This window comes from Dipodomys ordii, unplaced genomic scaffold (genome assembly GCF_000151885.1).
Source record: "Dipodomys ordii isolate 6190 unplaced genomic scaffold, Dord_2.0 Scaffold35, whole genome shotgun sequence".
NCBI classification, from domain to species: Eukaryota; Metazoa; Chordata; class Mammalia; order Rodentia; family Heteromyidae; genus Dipodomys; species Dipodomys ordii.
The window spans coordinates 2634906-2652435 of NW_012267251.1; the positions used below are offsets into that span (position 1 = coordinate 2634906).

The 17530-nt window shown below is 38.0% G+C and overlaps 1 protein-coding gene across 3 annotated transcripts in view; it reads left to right on the top strand.

The window, feature by feature from the left end:
• Positions 1 to 17530, top strand: part of Akt3 (v-akt murine thymoma viral oncogene homolog 3) — a 192092-nt gene that overhangs the window by 106492 nt on the left and 68070 nt on the right. For all 3 annotated transcript variants that reach the window (XR_001175120.1, XM_013017505.1, XM_013017506.1), the window contains exons 3-4: positions 11575 to 11686; positions 15165 to 15309. Coding sequence is in view for 2 of the 3 variants with exons in the window: in XM_013017505.1 (XP_012872959.1) it covers positions 11575 to 11686; positions 15165 to 15309 (257 nt within the window). In the remaining variant the exon portion in view is untranslated. The remainder of the gene's footprint in view (positions 1 to 11574; positions 11687 to 15164; positions 15310 to 17530) is intronic.

Below are 17530 nucleotides of genomic sequence, written 5' to 3' on the forward strand. Positions count from 1 at the left end.
TCAGCTCTTCAGCTCAAGGCGAGCGCTCTACCACTTGAGCTACAGCGCCACTTCTGGTTTTCTGGTGGTTTATTGGAGATAGGAGTCTCATGGTCTCTCCTGCCCGGGCTGGCTTTGAACCTCGATCCTCAGATCTCAGCCTCTTGAGTAGCTAGGATTACAGGCGTGAGCCACCACCGCCCAGCTGGAAAGCAATTTCTTTACTGACCTAAATTGATAAAGATTTGAGATAAAATTTATTTCTGTATAATTTTAATGACATTACTGTTTATAATCCTTTAAAATGCACTATTAAATCAATTCTATATGCTACTTTACATATATGGGTCTATCATTTACTTTCTATTTTCTGAACTTTTATTCCATAAATTAAATCTTTTTCCAGACAAAGAAGGGTATCTCTTAAATGTTAGAACTGATGTGCTGAAATGAACAATGTGATTAGGGCTTAAATATATTTCTTTTCAAGTTATGCTCTTGAGGCTTACAAAACATACGTGTGTGTGTGTGTGTGTGTGCGTGCGTGCGTGCGTGCGTGCGTGTGCGCACGCCCATGTTTAAAGCACATTCTTTCCATCTTTTTTCCTTCTCTCCTCTTCCTTCCTTTCCCCTATCCCATCTTGTCTGTATAGTCTGTACTCCCTCTGCTTTCCTCCTTCCTTTTCCTTTTCATTCCGTTTTCTTTTCTGTTATTTCTTTTCTCTCCTTAGGGTCCATTCATTTTGCCCAGGTTGATCTCAGATTCCCTGGCTTAAATGATCTTTTTGACTAAGAAACACTTTTATGTAAAGTTTTCAGCTGGAAAGAGATCATTAAAATAACTTCTATTTTAAAAATAAACTTTAAAATACTGAGGTTATTAGTTATAATAAATTTCATTGTACCTGAAACATTCTACATTCTCTGAATTTTTTTAGACTCAGTTTATATGTACTTGATTGTGAAGACTAAAAAGAACCTATGAAAAATCTTTCCAAATTTTATGAAGTTATAGTTAGGAAGAGTTACATGAAACAGAATCATAACATAAACTATTCGATCAACACATGAGATGCACAACATAGTAGATCTTCAGGGAGAGTAGAGTGGAAAAATTAGAGAAAATCTGGAATAATTAGGCTATAGACAAAGAGGAGAGAGAAGATTCAGGTGAAGAAAACAGCATGAGGTAAATTCCCAGGGTAGTGCTAATTCAGGAAGAGGCTGAAGATACAGCTCAGTGATAAAGGGCTTTGTGTAAGGTCCTTAGTCTAGTCCCTAAAATTATGGGGCAGAGGGATGTAATCATGGAATTTTTAGGGGATACTGAAGAGAAGTATTTATCAGCAAAAAGTACTCTTAGTTCTTAGTGATAGAAAATAAAGTCTCTTTCTTTAAAAGAATGGTGCTTGCATATGAGTTACATAAAAAGTTAGATTAAGGAGTTTGAACTCTGTCTTACATAGAGTAGAATATTTTTGAGAAGGATGATAGATGGAATAAGAATTTGAGTAAGAAAGACTAATCTGGCTAGTAGTATGTAGGGCAACTTGTAGAAGCAGAAGGTAAAAGAGAGGAGACCATCTGGGAGGCCATTTAGAGATCCAGATTTCAGAGCTCCAGATCGGAGAACCCAACTTCCCAGGGCTGGGTGTCAACAGTGAGAAATGATGGCTGGGAGAGACATAGGAAAGAGCTGTTACCGTGAGTGTTGTGGCTGGGCCTGGGGGGTTGGAAGAGAGGGATAAGTCAAATGGGACTGAGAAAGTGTTTCTTGGGTGGTTTGAAAAATGATACAGGAATCAAATGAAAAGAAAAACTACTGGTATCAAAATTTGCAACTTGGAAAATATAAAACCCACAAACACATGAAACTCTCTTAGTACATTGAGAATAAGGTAATAAAGGACTCGAAAGAGAGATGCCAATGTTGCCACATAAGGGGCTAGGACCAGAAAATTCGGTCTGAGAGTCACCCACATCCGGAGGCAGTTGACTTGAAGACTTGAGATCCTTCCCTTCAATCCTAACCCTTACCCTCTCACTGATGACGTTTTTCCCCATCCTGTTTAAAAATCTTAAGTGTAGCTCAGTGGTGGTTTACTTGCCTCGCATGAACAGGGCCTTGGTTCTACCCAGCACTGTGGGGTAGAGGAGATCTTAATTGCCTTCATTTGCAATTAAAAATGTGCACTGCGCCATTCTGTAATATAGGATAAGTATTCCTTCACTGAGAGTCTTTTGATTTCATCTTTTAGCACTCCCTAACCTGCTTTACTCAGGTCTCTCTGGGTGTCCTGCTGTTTCTTGAGCATGGTGTTGGGCTCCTCCAAGCGTGGTTCGTGGCACTGCCCTAATCACTCTTCTCCAGGTGTCTGTGTTGTCCCTTCATTTCTAGTCTTCCTAAAATAGTACAATATTCTTGTCAACCTAACTCATTGTCCTGCCTACATTTTTTTTTGTAGTATGGTACTGACAAATACTATGTTATAAATTGTTTTGCCTATTTATTGCTTGACCAATCATCCTTTCAATAAAATATGTTTCATAAAACATAAAGACTTTGTTTTATTTGGATTGCTTCAGGGACATAATAAATTATTTGCTCAATGGTTTTCCAAATGTACTAAGGGAAAAGTAATCACAAAATAAAAATACAGCACAAAGGTTGGTGCCTACTGAACTAGCTCCATTTGGAAGAAGAGCCCTAAAAATGACTAAAGGATGGCTAGTGCCTGGTAAAACTTCTCTAGTAAAATCAGTCAAGAACATCGAGTACAACAAAAATGGAGGTGAGAAGAAAGAAAATATCTAATGTGGAGAGACCACACTTAACCTCACTGATAAGTAAACAGGTAACAAATAAAGGACCCTTACAGATGTAATGGTTTTGAGTTAGTGAAATGAAGAGTGAGAAGGCGAGAATAATAGGGAGAAGCAGTACTCAAGACAGCTGCTTGAAAGATGGGCCTTGACTCTGCATCATGAGTAGTTCTTGTTTTTATTTACAGTTCAGTTTACGTATCCTGTTTGTTTCACTCCATGTCCATGGATAAGCCTCTCTCTAAATAGGTGGTCAGAGCCAGAAGCAAACACATCCCCTCGCCTCTCTACCCTCCAGGCTGCTAACCAGGGAAAACTCCTGAATTTCCTCACTGGGAAAAGGTGTCACAAGTGGGAGAATGACCAAGCACAGAGAAAAGTACTGGAAAAGTGTAGAAGAAAGACTTGCTAGCTGGGTGCCAGTGGCTCACACCTGTAATCCTAGCTACTCAGGAGGCTGAGATCTGAGGATCGCGGTTCAAAGCCAGCCCGGACAGGAAAGTCCGGGAGACTATTCTCTCCAGTAAACCACTAGGAAAAAAAACGGAAGTGGTGCTGTGACTCAAGTGGTAGAGCGTTCACCTTGAACTGAAGAGTGCAGGGACAGCACCCAAAACCAGAGTTTAAGCCCCCACGATGTACCAAAAAAGAAAAAAGAAAGACTTACTTTCAGAGGTTACTAATGTTTAAAAGTAGTTTTCTTAGTACTGTATTCTTTTTTCAGAAGAACATGGGGTTTTGATTTAGATACAGCTGGAGTAAATTTTTACAGTTTCTTACAAGCTAAGTATTTGTGGCAAGTTCACTTAGCTTGTTTGAATCTTACAAATGTGATCATTCACAAAATGGATGATAGGTCTGTGCTCTGGATTATATAAGAACCATTTAGGAACTTCTCTGTGAGTAGTGTATGCACATGCTGCTCAATCTCCGATCTCATGCTGCAGTGCTTTGTCAGACCAGGGCCTAACCCAAGCTCCCTCACGCTCAGTTGGCTAAATAAATAAGGTTGATGTTTCATGTCTTAATTGGGCTTAGCATACCTTTGTCCCTAAGTAGAGAAAACATGAAATAGAAGAAAAGAGTTGTAGAGTGCTTGCCTACCTAGCAGGAAGCCCTAAGCTCAAACCCTTGCATCACCAAAAGTAAATTCTTGATATTCTTGAGCTGGGGGGACAGCTCAAGTGGAAGAATACTTGCCTAACAAATACATGGGCCTGCGGTCACACAAAAACAATGACACAATGCACTAATATTTTCTCCCTTTTAAGAACTTTCAATAGGGGCGAGAGTGTCTAATGGTCTATGTTCAGGAGCTTTATTATTAATAATTAAATTTGGAATCTATTATACTTTTTTACCTTATATTTTTTAAACTTTTATACTTTTTTCGTTTTATGATAAAATTTATTTTTAAAAGATGAGGTTAGTATTTAAAAGGTTAAAGAGGTTGCAATAAAATCTTAAGCGTTTTAATAAAATTTGAACATATGATTGCCAAAACTTTCTTTTGGGTATATATATCTTTTTGATCTGGCATCTTGCAGTCCTGTTAATTGGCTTTCACATTTGCAGAGTAATTACAGTTTCAAACAAACTTTGTCATCTGTGGTTCAGAATGGTGTAAAGTAAGCAGAGTGTTTGAAATTCAGCTTTTATTTCAAGTTGCTCAAGAGTTTAACTTGTATAACTGTCTAATGGAATTACCAGTGGGTAAATACCGAAAAGTATTACACCTTATAATAAAAGTTAACTACAGTTTATCTAAGAACCACTTGTCAATCATGTACTCTAAATGATTTCAGAAGTTACTAACTTTTGGCTACTGTCTTTTTAAAATCTCTATCCAAAGCTTCCACTTCTGTTTCTAAGATTTAAATTGACTTGTTTTGGAACTCTTTACCTAACAAAAAAGAAAATATTCTTCCAAAGAAGTGTCTAGCCGGTTTATTAACTATCTTACTCTTAAGAATCTGCTGCAATAAGAAGTCTCCAATCCACCTTGATGTGAATACTGAGAATCTTTGTGACAGTTTTCATTTTATAGAGCTGTGGGAGATATGCATAATACCATTTTCTGTTTCCTGGTCATTTGTTTTATCATGAGAGTTTAAAGTCATAACCAGTTTATATTTGGAGATAGTTCTTTTACTTGTGGTTGTTTCTTTACAGCACAAAACCCTGAGCTAGAGCATTTTTCATCTTAGTGTGTTTCAGCTACCACTTGAATGTCTTAATAACCACTTCTTTTATAAAGTCTCAATCTAATGGGTATTATGTTAAAACCCGATTCATGGTAGAGCATTTTATTGGAAATTCATTTATTGAAGGCAAATTGACAAATAAATGTTGAGAAAATGTGCTTAAGAAATTTAACTTTAATGTATTTCTGGAGTTTAAGAGCATTACGTCCTAGAGAATTAGGCTATTTGGTTTTTAATTAATTCTGATATGTTAAAGTACTTAAATCTGAAAGAAAATAATATTTATATAGGGATTTATACAAATAAATTCTTTGAATAGATTAATGCTGATATATGACTAGTTTATGTAGTGTATGTTAATTAGCAAGTGATAAAACTCTAGGACTTTTTGTTACTTATTTTCCTTCATTAGTAGGACAAGGGATCTGATTCCTTTTTTTTTATTACTTTTAAGTAGTTATACACAGGGGTCTCAGTTTATCCTGTCAGTTTATGCGTGCAATGCATCCTGATCAGTTTCTCCCTTTCCATCATTCCCGCCCCCATCTCTGCCAACCTCACCCATCCCCTCAATTTACCTGGTTCCATTTCCACGTATGTATATTGAATATTATAACTATTTTCATCCCCCTTCTTCTCTCCATCTACCCTCTTCCTTTTGTTCTCACCCTCTTCTGACAAAACATGCTTCCGCTTCCTGGTGTTCATTTTGTTAAACTTTAAATTAGTTGTTCAAAGGTGTTACACCATAGGAATCCTTCCCTTCTCTCCTGTGCATACTGTACTTCAGTCAGATTTCATGTTTATAACTTAAATTTAGCTCCCGCATATGAGAGAAAACATGTACCCTTTGTTTCTCTGAGCCTGACTTACTTCATTTAAATAATACTTTGTGCTGAGACCTATAAAATCTGGGTTGTTTGTAATTACATGTAATATTTTTGTTAGCCTAGAGTTCTTAGAAAACCTGATTAACTATAACTAGTGAAATATTTCTTTATAATTATATATGTAAAATGATAAATGGAAACTTTCAGATTCTTCCTCATTTTATGTGCTCAGTATCTTGCATAGTGCTTGGATCTCAATAGTTCATATATTATTGGGCCTGTGAATAGTTAATTTATCAAACTGGTTAATATGTGCAATAACTTATTGCTATTTTAATACTTCTCTAAGCTACCCCATACAGAAATACAAATGCTTTATTCTTTTCTATGTAGTTCTTTTTGATAGTCTGTTTAAGAATGACAAGTAAGGCTGGGCATGCGTGTCTCATGCCTATAATCCTAGCTACACAAGAAGCTGATACCTGAAGATCGAGATTCACAGTCAGCCCACACAGGAAACTCCATGAGACAGACTCTTATCTCCAATTAGTTGCCAAAAAAAGCCAGAAGGAGAGCTATGCCTCAAGTGGTAGAGTGCTACTTTGAGCAAAAAAAAGTACTCAGGGCACTGCTCAGGCTCTGAGGTTAAGCCCTAGGACTCTCAGACAGACACACAGAATGACAAACTAATCATTTTTATTGTCATCATTTCCAGCTTTGAAAATTACCATAACTTACAACCACGTGGAATCTGGCAATATAATATTTTAAATAGCTTTTAAAATTCTAGGTTTGAGAAGTTTTTTTTCTTTTTTCTTTTTTGTTCAAGACCAGGACTTGAACATATCTCACACTTTCACTCTACCACACGAGCCATACCTCCAACCCTAAGAAATTCTGTAAATCATACTATTCTAACTTCGTTTAGGTATGGTGCTGAAAATATATATCCTTTGAAATCTTTTATTTCTTATAATGCTTTTAAAGATGAGAAATCTGGGGGCTGGACTGCATAGCTAATGGTATGCATAGAGCTTGGATCTGAGTCTGATATTCTAATTTCGAAGTCTCTTACCTTAATTGCCTCCATCTCATCGTAAGGGAATCTTAAGTAAAGCCCAGATAGATTGAATACCCTTCTTTTTTCTTCTCCATAGTGCTCTTCACTGCTCACGCCTCCTGAAGTATCTCTATCAGACTGGCCTCTCTCTCTTGGATGTGTCTCTCTAGTTGTTTTTATTAGAATCTGGTCAGTCATTATTTGCTATGTCCCTGACGTGGTGTCACATCACTTTGAAGTGATTAACTAGGAGCTCAAACACATGGGGCAGAGGAGTGACCTGGTTGCCTTGGGGTTTTTTTGTTTGTTTGGGTTTTTTTTTTTTTGGTCCTTTATGGCTGTTTTATTTTTTTTCCAGGGCTAAGGATTCAACTTGGGGCTTTGTACTTGCCAGGCAAATGTCCTTCCACTGAGCTAAATCCTCAATCTACAGGACATCTAATAGGAATTTGTTTGGAAAGAGAGAGAGATGGGAGACAATAATAGGGTTCTAAGAAAATAAAACTGCTAGGGAGATTAAGATGTGGTAAATGAAGTGATTCTTGATTGGCATAAATTAGTATAATATCTCTGGTATCTTAAAGTTTTCATATTTAAGCATTATATACTAGAATACTATAGTTAGTACTTTTAACTTTGTTAATTCAAAAGTAGGTAACATTGTCTACAAAGTTTAAATATAATAAACTTTATGATCTATCAAGTTTGTGTTTTCACTATCTGACCATTAGGTTCTGCCTTCCCTCGATGCACATTTTAGAGTGCTTGACTGACTAGCCTAGTCACCTCTGTGCCTCGGATCCTCTCCTCTTTCTGCTGCTTCTGGCTCGACAAACTTAAAATACTGCCTGGCTTCAATCCCACCTCTGTGTTCCCTGCTCTGCATCTATGCAACTCTTACTTCTGGTGTTTACTTCAGTTCTTGGTCATTAAATTCAAGAGGGCCTTAGTACTATCAGCAGTCCCAGTATGTTTCCCTGTCCGCTCTTCCATTTTCATGGAGCATGCTTTCATACGTTTCATCTGCAAAGACCCAGTGCATCTTCTTTGTACCACATTCTTTCTTTTTTCTTTTGTTGGTTGTGGGGCTTGAATTCAGCCTGGGTGCTGTCTCTGAGCCTCTTTGTGCTGAAGGCTAGCTCTCTTACCCCTTAAGCCACAGTGCCACTTCGGTTTTTGAATGGCTACTTGGAGATAAGAGTCTCACAGGGACTTTACTGCCCAGCCTGGCTTCGAACCATAGTCCTCACCTCTCAGCCTCCTGAGTAGGTAGGATGACAGGTGTGAGCCGCAGGTGCCCAGCTCTACTGTATTCTTAACTGAAGTCTTTACATCTTATCTCACTGAAACAAAAGAAGCAGTGAGAAAATTAGATCTACCAACTCCCCTTTGCATCTGTGTCTTAACTGCATTTGCCCTGCTATCCTCTTTCCCTGCCTGCTCTAGCACTGAGCTGTCTATATACTCTTTTTAAAAATTTTAATTTTATTGTCAAGGTGATGTACACAGGGGTTATAATTACATATGAAAGGTAGTGAATATATACTCTTGATTATAGCTACTTTTTTCACATCCTTTCTTCTCTACTTAAGAAATTGGCTTCAGCGAACTTTACAACTTTGGTGCGGGGCGGGGGGGGGTGCTGAGGGGAGGATTGGGTGGAGGGGGGAGGATGAGAAGGGGAAACAAAGGAGGAAGCTACAATGCTTGATAAGAAATGTACTCATTATCTTGCCCATGTAATTGTAACCCCTCTGTACAGTATTTTCACCAAAAAAAGTTAAGAAAAAAAAAGAAATTTGCTTCAGAAATTCCTTTACATCTCATCGAAATTATCTTTATTTGGAATTTTTACTCTGGATTTATCTATTTGGAAAATATTTACTGAGTGTTTGCCATGTGTCAGGCAGATACCTGTAATACCAGCTACTTAGGAAATGGGACCAGAAGTATCATGAGTTCAAGGTCAGCCTGGTGAAAGTTAGTGAGGCACTATCACAGGAAACAAAATCTAAACAAAAGAATGTGCCAGTGTAGCCTATGTTCCCGTTAAGAAGATAGATAATAAGAGAAGTATACCATGTAAGCAGTCATATTTTACAGATAATGTAAATGTTACAAAATAGAAAGTGGAGCTGATGAAAGAAGTGGTGGAGTCCTGAGTAAGAGGACTGTAGATTGATTGCCACAGTAGGCTTCAGTATGAAGACTAGATTTAATCTGAGACTTAAGGAGAGAGTGGGCCAAAGATACATGAGAGAGAAGGTTGCCAGGCAGAAGGCATAACTTCATAAAAGGCACTGTGCAGAGAGAAAGTAGTGTGTTAGAGAAATATAAGGTGTCTGATGGGGCCGTGTGAGAATCCCGGAGGCAAAGGAGAAACTCCAGCACAGGCGAGGTGAAATGAGATAAGACCCTATCAGTCATTTCAGGCCTCCATCTTCTAAATATTTACTGAATCAAAACACAGCATCTTTGGGGGGCATGATGTGCATTTTCAGAAGATTTCTGGCTGCTGTATTGAGAATGACTTACTGTGGGTCAGCAGAGAACTGCTGTGATTGTCTGAGGTATAGAAGTGGTGAGAAGTAATCTGAAACTGGATATTCAGAAGCAGTGAGTTGATGTGAAGTGAAAAGTAGACCGCAGGTGATTCCAGAGTTTTTGGCTTGAGCAATTGAAAGTTGCAGTGCCTGTATCTGAAATGAAGAAAACCTGGATACAGATCAGCAGAAAGAACAGAAGCAGGAGAATTCCCAGTTCACTGTGAAATGTATGCAGATATCTCAGAACACCTGCCCTTAACTTACATGACCTCTCAACACTTTGGAGTAAGAAGATTCTGGCTTTCGATATTGGGTAGTAAGAATTTGAAGTAGAATTGCATGAGTGCAAAACCCAGGTAAGAGTAAATACTTCCAATATAAAAGAGGAAGACCACTTCCTGGCTGAGTGTAGATGACGGGAAATATGAAATATGGAAGCCTAGAAGGGGAGTGGAACTAAAGGGAAAGATCCCATGTTTAGTTGAAATATGGTCCCAGTAGTTCAAGGTAGAAGTGACGCTCTTTATGTGCCCCTTTCAATGCTCTCGAAGCATGCACATGCATGCGAAGCATGCACTGCTCTGAAGATACACACCCCACTCCTGACACATGCCTTAAAATAGAGACCCAAAATGGAAAGATACCTGGATTTTTATATTAGAGAACTTGAAAGATGTTGGCTAAAATCATGAAAGACTGTTAGGAAAGAGAAGAAAACTAAACAGAGAAGCTTGGGTGAATTATCTCTTTCAATGTGGTGTCCACAGAGGATTAGTCTAATGTTAATTGTGTCTTGAACCTTAAAGATGTAAAGCAGGGGCTGGGAAGGTGGCTCAGCGTAGAGCGCTTGCCTCACTTGCATGCCTGAGGCCCTGGGTTTGATTCCTCAGCACCACATAAGCAAAAAGAGAAAAGCGGGAAGTGGCGCTGTGGCTCAACTGGTAGAGCGCTAGCCTTGAGCTGAAGAGCTGAGGGACAGCGTCCAGGCGCAGAGTTCAAGCCCCACAACCGGACCAAAAAAAAAGATGTAAAGCAGTAGACAATGGTTGTTGTTGATGAAGAAAGGACAAGACGTGAGCAGTGTTGAACTTGTGGACTATGGGTAAAGAAGTTTCTTTCAGAAGTGTAGTATTTATAGACAGCTCTGCCCTTTCTCTTGAAATCGACCATTTACATTTTATTTTAAAGTATACTCAGGTGTGCATCTAGTAATAATAGTCTTTATTCAGACTTATTATTATTGAATTTAACTCCATACTCATAGTTTTTATTATTAAACCACAAACGAATAATTTTTCCTCTCTCAACTTCTGAAGGCTTGAGAAATGACATTATCCAAGATTGTATAATTAGAAAAAAATCAAATCCTAGTACATTAGTGTCATCGAGTGCATACTTTTACTAACTTTAAAGTCTTATATATTCACTGACAGAATTCTTGTAGTAACTATAAATACTAAGATTTATAGGCAATTTAATATAGCAAAAGGTAGCAATTGCCAAGTACCAATGACTCATGACTAATCCTAGCTACTCAGGAGATGCGCTTCAATACAGCCTAGAGAAGGAAAATTCTGTAGAACTGTGGCTTAAGTGGTTGAGTGCTAGCCTTGGGCAAAAAAGTTCAGGAACAGTGCCTAAGGCCAGAGTTCAAGCCCTAGGATTGTCACTTACATGTGTGTCTGTGTGCACACATACACACACAAGATAGAGATAAATGGTTATCTTCTTAAAATGATAAAGTGTACCATAATACTATGCTAAGTGCATAACAAGGGATAAGTATCAATGAGAATAGAGAAGAAACAGTTTCGGACCTAGGTTTATAAAAATACTTCATGGAAGGAATGAGACTGGACTTCAGAAGATTACCTGGACAGATAGAGATGGTATGTGGGTGGGAGTACAAGAGAGGCACTGCACATGGCTAGCAGTAACAGCTAATGTTAAATATAAGGTAAAACAGGTCTGTGTGGGAGAAATAGTTAAAATGGAAGGGAAGGGAATGCTAAGACATTATAGAAAGCAATGAGGTTGCACCAAGTTTGGTGTGGAGTAGCTCTCAGTTATCACCAGTTATTTCGTGGCTTTTAAGTACTTGCATGTTTAAAGAAATTCTGTTTTATTTCTAGAATGCCAGTTAATGAAAACAGAAAGACCAAAGCCAAATACATTTATAATCAGATGTCTACAGTGGACCACAGTTATAGAGAGAACATTCCATGTTGATACTCCAGAAGAAAGGTAAGAGACTTGTCTTATCCATTTTGTGAAAAAGCAGCAATCTAAAGATGTGTCGTTTCTTGTATCATACAAAAATAACTGGAGCTGGGCGCTAGTGGCTCACGCCTGTCATCCTAGCTGCTCTGGAGGCTGAGATCTAAGGGTCGAAGTTCAAAGCCAGCCTAGGCAGGAATGTCCATGAGACTCTTATCTCCAGTAAACCACCAGAAAACCAGAAGTGGTGCTGTGGCTCAGGTGGTAGAGTGCTAGCCTTGAGCTGAAGAGCTGAGAGGCAGCACCCTGACCCAGAGTTCAAGCCCCACGACTGACTAAAAAACAAACAACAACAAAAAAAACCGAACTGGAGCTTGCAAAATACTAAACCAGGACTGCTAAGCATAATGTAAGTTACAATTCTTCAGAGAAAGTAGAACATTTTCCAAACTACCTTTTTCTTAAATCATAGACTTGATTGTATTCTTATTTTAAGTTCTGAGGAAAATAGGATAGTCAAGGTTTCTAGTAGTGTGCCCTTTTATATTAATTGCAAGTGCCTGCTTGGAGTTGACAGGCCTTCTGCCACTGGTTCTAACTCCACATAAGGGGAGCATTAGGATGATTAGCATGACTGACTGCTCCCTATTGTGGAAGAGAGAAACTGCAGCACATTACAGCCAGCTCACTGACTCTTGCATGGTCTTCTTCCATCCTCTTGATCTACACTCAGACTTGGCGAACACCTTCCCTCCCTCTCGTTCTGGCTTTCTAGTCTTTTATCTGGTGAATTCATACTGTAGGTCTGGGGACTACAAACACAAAATGATTTTCCCAGACGTATGTTATCATATAGGATCTTAGTTGTTGAAGTTAAATGCCTCATTTTCAAATGAGTAAATTAAACTTTTCTTATAATAGTCTTCTAAGATCTTAATTAAACCAAAAAAATCTAAAAATCTTAAAAGACAACATTTATTTAATTACTTTTTTTACAGAGCTAAGAATGGAGCATAGGATTTTGTAAATGGGAGGCAAATGTTCTACCATTGAGTTAAAATTCTAGACCTACCTGAAGTTATTGTTTTCCTTCTAAAACATTATTTTGATAACAATTATAATGCTTAATTACCTTAGAAAATACAGGAAAGAAAAATAGAAAAGATATAGAAAATTCTCATAATTGTAATTCTATAACCAGAATTTAGCATGATAATCTTATTTTCTATGCTTCCAATATTCATAACCTGTAGTGTGTCCTCCACACCCCTGCCTGACTCCCGCTCTACTTCCCACCCCTCATCTGCACTGCACGTTTTCATGTAACAAGTTCAATAATCATGTTTGGGTTAATTCCTATCAGTCTCTCAGATCTTAACATGACAATTTTTCCACAAAACCTGACTTTTGTAGACTAGATAAGTAGGTTCCCTGTCTGTACTAATTCATATGTATCTCTTGTCTTTCATACCGAGCATGTCATGACTGTTCTTGGTCTTAGTAAGTAACCTCCCTTCCTCTCTCCCTCCCTCCTTCCCGCCCTTTCCCTGTCCCTTCCTTTCTTGCCTTTCTTTCCCTTTCTTTTCTTTTTAAAATTTACCATCTATAGATGCTCAGCTCCTGCTCAGAGTCACCTCCTTCCTCCCTCCCTTTCCCCCTTCCCGGTCTCAGCGGACTTCATGTTCCATTTGTCTCACCTACTCCTACTAGTAACCACATCCTAAATCAGACCTGTTTCAACTTCACAATACTCATTTTTTTAATATGCATACAAATTTCTCAAAAGAATTTACCATGGTATCTCACACATATGTGTACTTTAATCAAATTACATACATTCCTGTATGTGTTTACATGTGTTTATCTTTTAGGTCTAGCATCCAAGTATGAATGAAAAGATGACTTTTGTCCTTCTGAACCTGGCTTACTTAGTCTGAGGTCTTCAGATCCATTTATTTGCCTACAAATGATATAATTTCATCTTTTTGTGGCTGAATAGTAGTCATTGTATAGATATATTGTATTGTCCTGATGCATTCATCAGTTATAGGGTTATTTCCATAGCTTGGCTACTGTGAATGAACCTTGGCTGCTGTGATGAACCTGGCTGTGCAGGTGTCTATTATTCCTCACTCACGTTCCTTTGGATAAATGACAAACATGATATTGCTGGATCTTAGAGTACTTTTACTTTTAATTATTTAAAGGACCTCCATAATAATTTCCATGTTGATTGCACTAGTTTGCATTCCTACCAGCAACGTAAGTGGTTAGGATTCCTTTTCCCCCACATTTTCTTTTTTTTAATATATAATTTTTATTGTAAAGATACTGTACAGAGGGGTTATAGTTACATGAATAAGGTAATGAGTACATTTCCTATCGAGCAGTGTTGCCCCTCATTGTTTTTGCACTGGAATCAAATACAGTGACAACAAGGGTTATACCATGGGGGAAGAACATACAAAAGAAACAAAAGAATCACATAGTACATTAAAAACAACAGTGACAAAGAGAAAACCTCTTGAGTCTCTATCTTGGAGTTCATTTCACTTAGTATCATCTTATATGGCCTTCCCCCACATTTTCATTAGCATTTTGTGGTTATTTATGTTCTTAATGATGACCATTCTGACTGGAGTGATATGAAATCTCAATGTCATTTTGATTTACATTTCCTTTATGGCCAGGAACATTAAGCATATTTCATGTTTTTATCGGCCATTTGTACTTCCTTTTGTGTGGTTGTGAGTATACATACTAGTCTTAGGACTTGAACTCAGGGTCTCAGCACCTTTTCACTCAAGGCTGGTGCTCAATCACTTGAGCCACATCCTACTTCCAATTTTGTGCTGGTTAACAGTCTCACAGGCTTTCCTGCCTGGGCTGGCTTTGAACCACGATCTTCAGGTCTCAGCCTCCTGAGTAGCTAGGATTACAGGCGTGAGCCACCAGCGTTCAGCTGCATTTGTACTTCATTCTAGAAGCATTCTGTAAGTTTCTTGACAGTAAGCATTATTTCTTCCTTCCTGTTTTTTTTTCTTTATCTTAAGCACATAGTCCAATATCTGACCACAGAAGTAATCGATGACTGGTTGAGTGAATGGAACACTCCCATGACACATACAGTCTTTGAAAGTACTATTTATAGTATGTTGATAGTACCTTTTTCAAGCTTGATTTTCTTTGCCCTTTATGTTTATAAAGACAGACTTGAGCTAGAGCTTAAGCACTGAAGTCATTTGCTGCTCTTACTTATCATACTATTCCTCTACATAAGTTTTTATTTATTTTTATGACTAGAAGAAAAAAGTACTTTAAGTAAAAATGAAAGATAGTATATTTATTTTTTACATTGGTGTATGCTTTTCTGTATTCATTAAAAGACTTAACAGTGGCAAAAAATAAAAGTTTCATGCGGGTACTAGTGACAGTATCCTTAAAAAATATTAGCATCATTCATCATCTTCAGTTAATGAGGAATTTCCCTCATTCCTTTCTGTAGGGAAGAATGGACAGAAGCTATCCAGGCTGTGGCAGACAGACTACAGAGGCAAGAAGAGGAGAGAATGAATTGTAGTCCAACTTCCCAGATTGACAATATAGGAGAGGAAGAGATGGATGCTTCTACAACCCACCACAAAAGAAAGGTAGAAGACAGTGGCATCTTAATGGTCTGAACACAGTTGTCTGGGTAAAACAGGTAGTAAACTGCTATTTGAACTCTAGGAAATGGAAACTAGAACAAACTAGAGAACAAATAAATGCTATTTGAGAGGGAGGTCTACCAGTTTTCTTAGGATGTGTATGTGTGGAGTTATTTTGTCCACACTAACCTAAAATACCTATCATTTAAAACCAAATGTGATCAGCACTTCAGCAGTGCCGTGCCCCCAAACAACTTTATTAGTTGCACTTCCCTTGTTTTCATTTTTATAAACTTGGAAATCAAATGTTTTCCCTGAGCGCTTTGCGCCTTTTGCATTTGGCATCCTGTGTTCCACTGAAAGCCCACATAGAAAAGGCTCTGGTGTGTTGGGCACCCCCCTACCCTAGGCCCCTCCCCTGCCCCCCCACACCAGTCCCAGGAAGTGTGACCTTGCAAATGGGGGCTGCTCCTGAGCCAACGAGAAAACAAGCCTCTCCTCTTTTCGACACTCTAGAACAAGGGACACTTGATGTTTCCATGGGAATTATAAATTCTTTTTGCTGCTACAAAAAAAATGTGAAAGAAGCATCCTTAATTCTTTAAAAGGTATCTTAACTCTAAAGATTGAAAGAGAACAACATGTAATTTACCTACATAGAGTTTAGTGTATATGCAATATATAATAGGTTGTAAATGAGTCTTCAGATGAGGAAACAAAAATATTCAGTGTTATATGTGAAATTTGTTTTATTTGTTTTCTTAGTCTTTTGTAGGAAAAGAGGTAGGGGTAGAACCCAGGGCCTTGTGCACGCTGCACAAATATGCACAAGGTGTATCTTCAGCCCAAAATTTGCCATTAATGCATTGATTCAGAGCTCTTTGGAGCTAGACTGCCTGGGTTGAAATCCTTCCTTTTCCACATGTGAACTTAGTAAAATGATAGTTACAGCTTTATAGACTGACTTCATAGACTTCTCTCATGCCAAATTTTTGTTTTAATTAAAATTATATTTGATGTTTAGTTTTGGCAAGATATGTGCACACATTTTCTCTTTTATAGGCTTAGCCTTGTTTAAACTGAGTGTCGGTTTAACTTACCTGGTTCCTTATTCAAAAAGAAAAACACAATGGGACAGTATGGGGGAGGGAAAGAGGGAGAAAAATGAGGGAGAGTTAACAGGTTCGACAAAAAAATGTACTCACTACCTTATGTACTGCAACCCCTCTGTACATCACCTTGACAATAAAATAAAAAAAAGAAAAACAATCTAGTTTTACCTACTTGCTTAGAGATAAGAAATTTCAATTTGTGCACATAGGTGCACATGTACATCATTAACTTGAAATTTTTATTATAAATTGATAAATTTAAAATTAAATCGCAATAAACATAATCCTTTGAATTTTATACCATCCCATTCAAAAGCTATACCATTTTTAAAAACCTATACTATTTTTTTAAAGCTACCCTATTTCGTTTTCTGGAATCCCTAAAAATCTGCCAGATTTAAAGGCTGGTTCTGGAGCCAGCAAAGTGCCTTTGATTGTAATCTTTATGTTCAAAGCAGGGGCCAGTCTACTGGGAGGGGAAGCGAGGGTGCGGGCAGAGAAAACAGCTTGGTGCAGTGGGTAGGCAGACGCTCCTGGAAACGTCTAATACTTCTGCCTTTGTCACCTTTACTGTTAGTACTGGCTGGAGTCGATGATGTCTGAGATTTTTGCAAGGCATATCTGCAGCTTATTTTCTATAACTTATTCCATCTGTGTGCATGCTTGCTTTCCATACCAACCTTTTTCTACAAATGTATATGTCTGAGTCAAGCAGAAAAGGTCAGATAAGTTGATGTTAGGGGAATGAACTCCCAAGTATTCAAATGTTTTTTCTCTTTCGTGCAATTGTTTCTAACATATTTATAAGATGATTTCTATGTTGCTTTGTATGTGCCTACCCCCACAGTATAACCCCTGCTTTCACTGTATTTGATGTTGATATAATTTGTGGAGGTGAAGGGAAAAAACAAATCGTTTAAATAGGGATACAGGTGGACAAGGAGATGTACAAGTCGTTATGTCGAAAAATGAACTTTACAACTTTGGTGGTGGGGGGAGGTGGGGAGAGTATGGGAAGGGATGGGAAGGGGAAACAAAGAGGCGGCAACAATGCTTGATAAAAAATGTATTGCCCATGTAATTGTAACTCCTCTGTATAGCATTTTTACAAT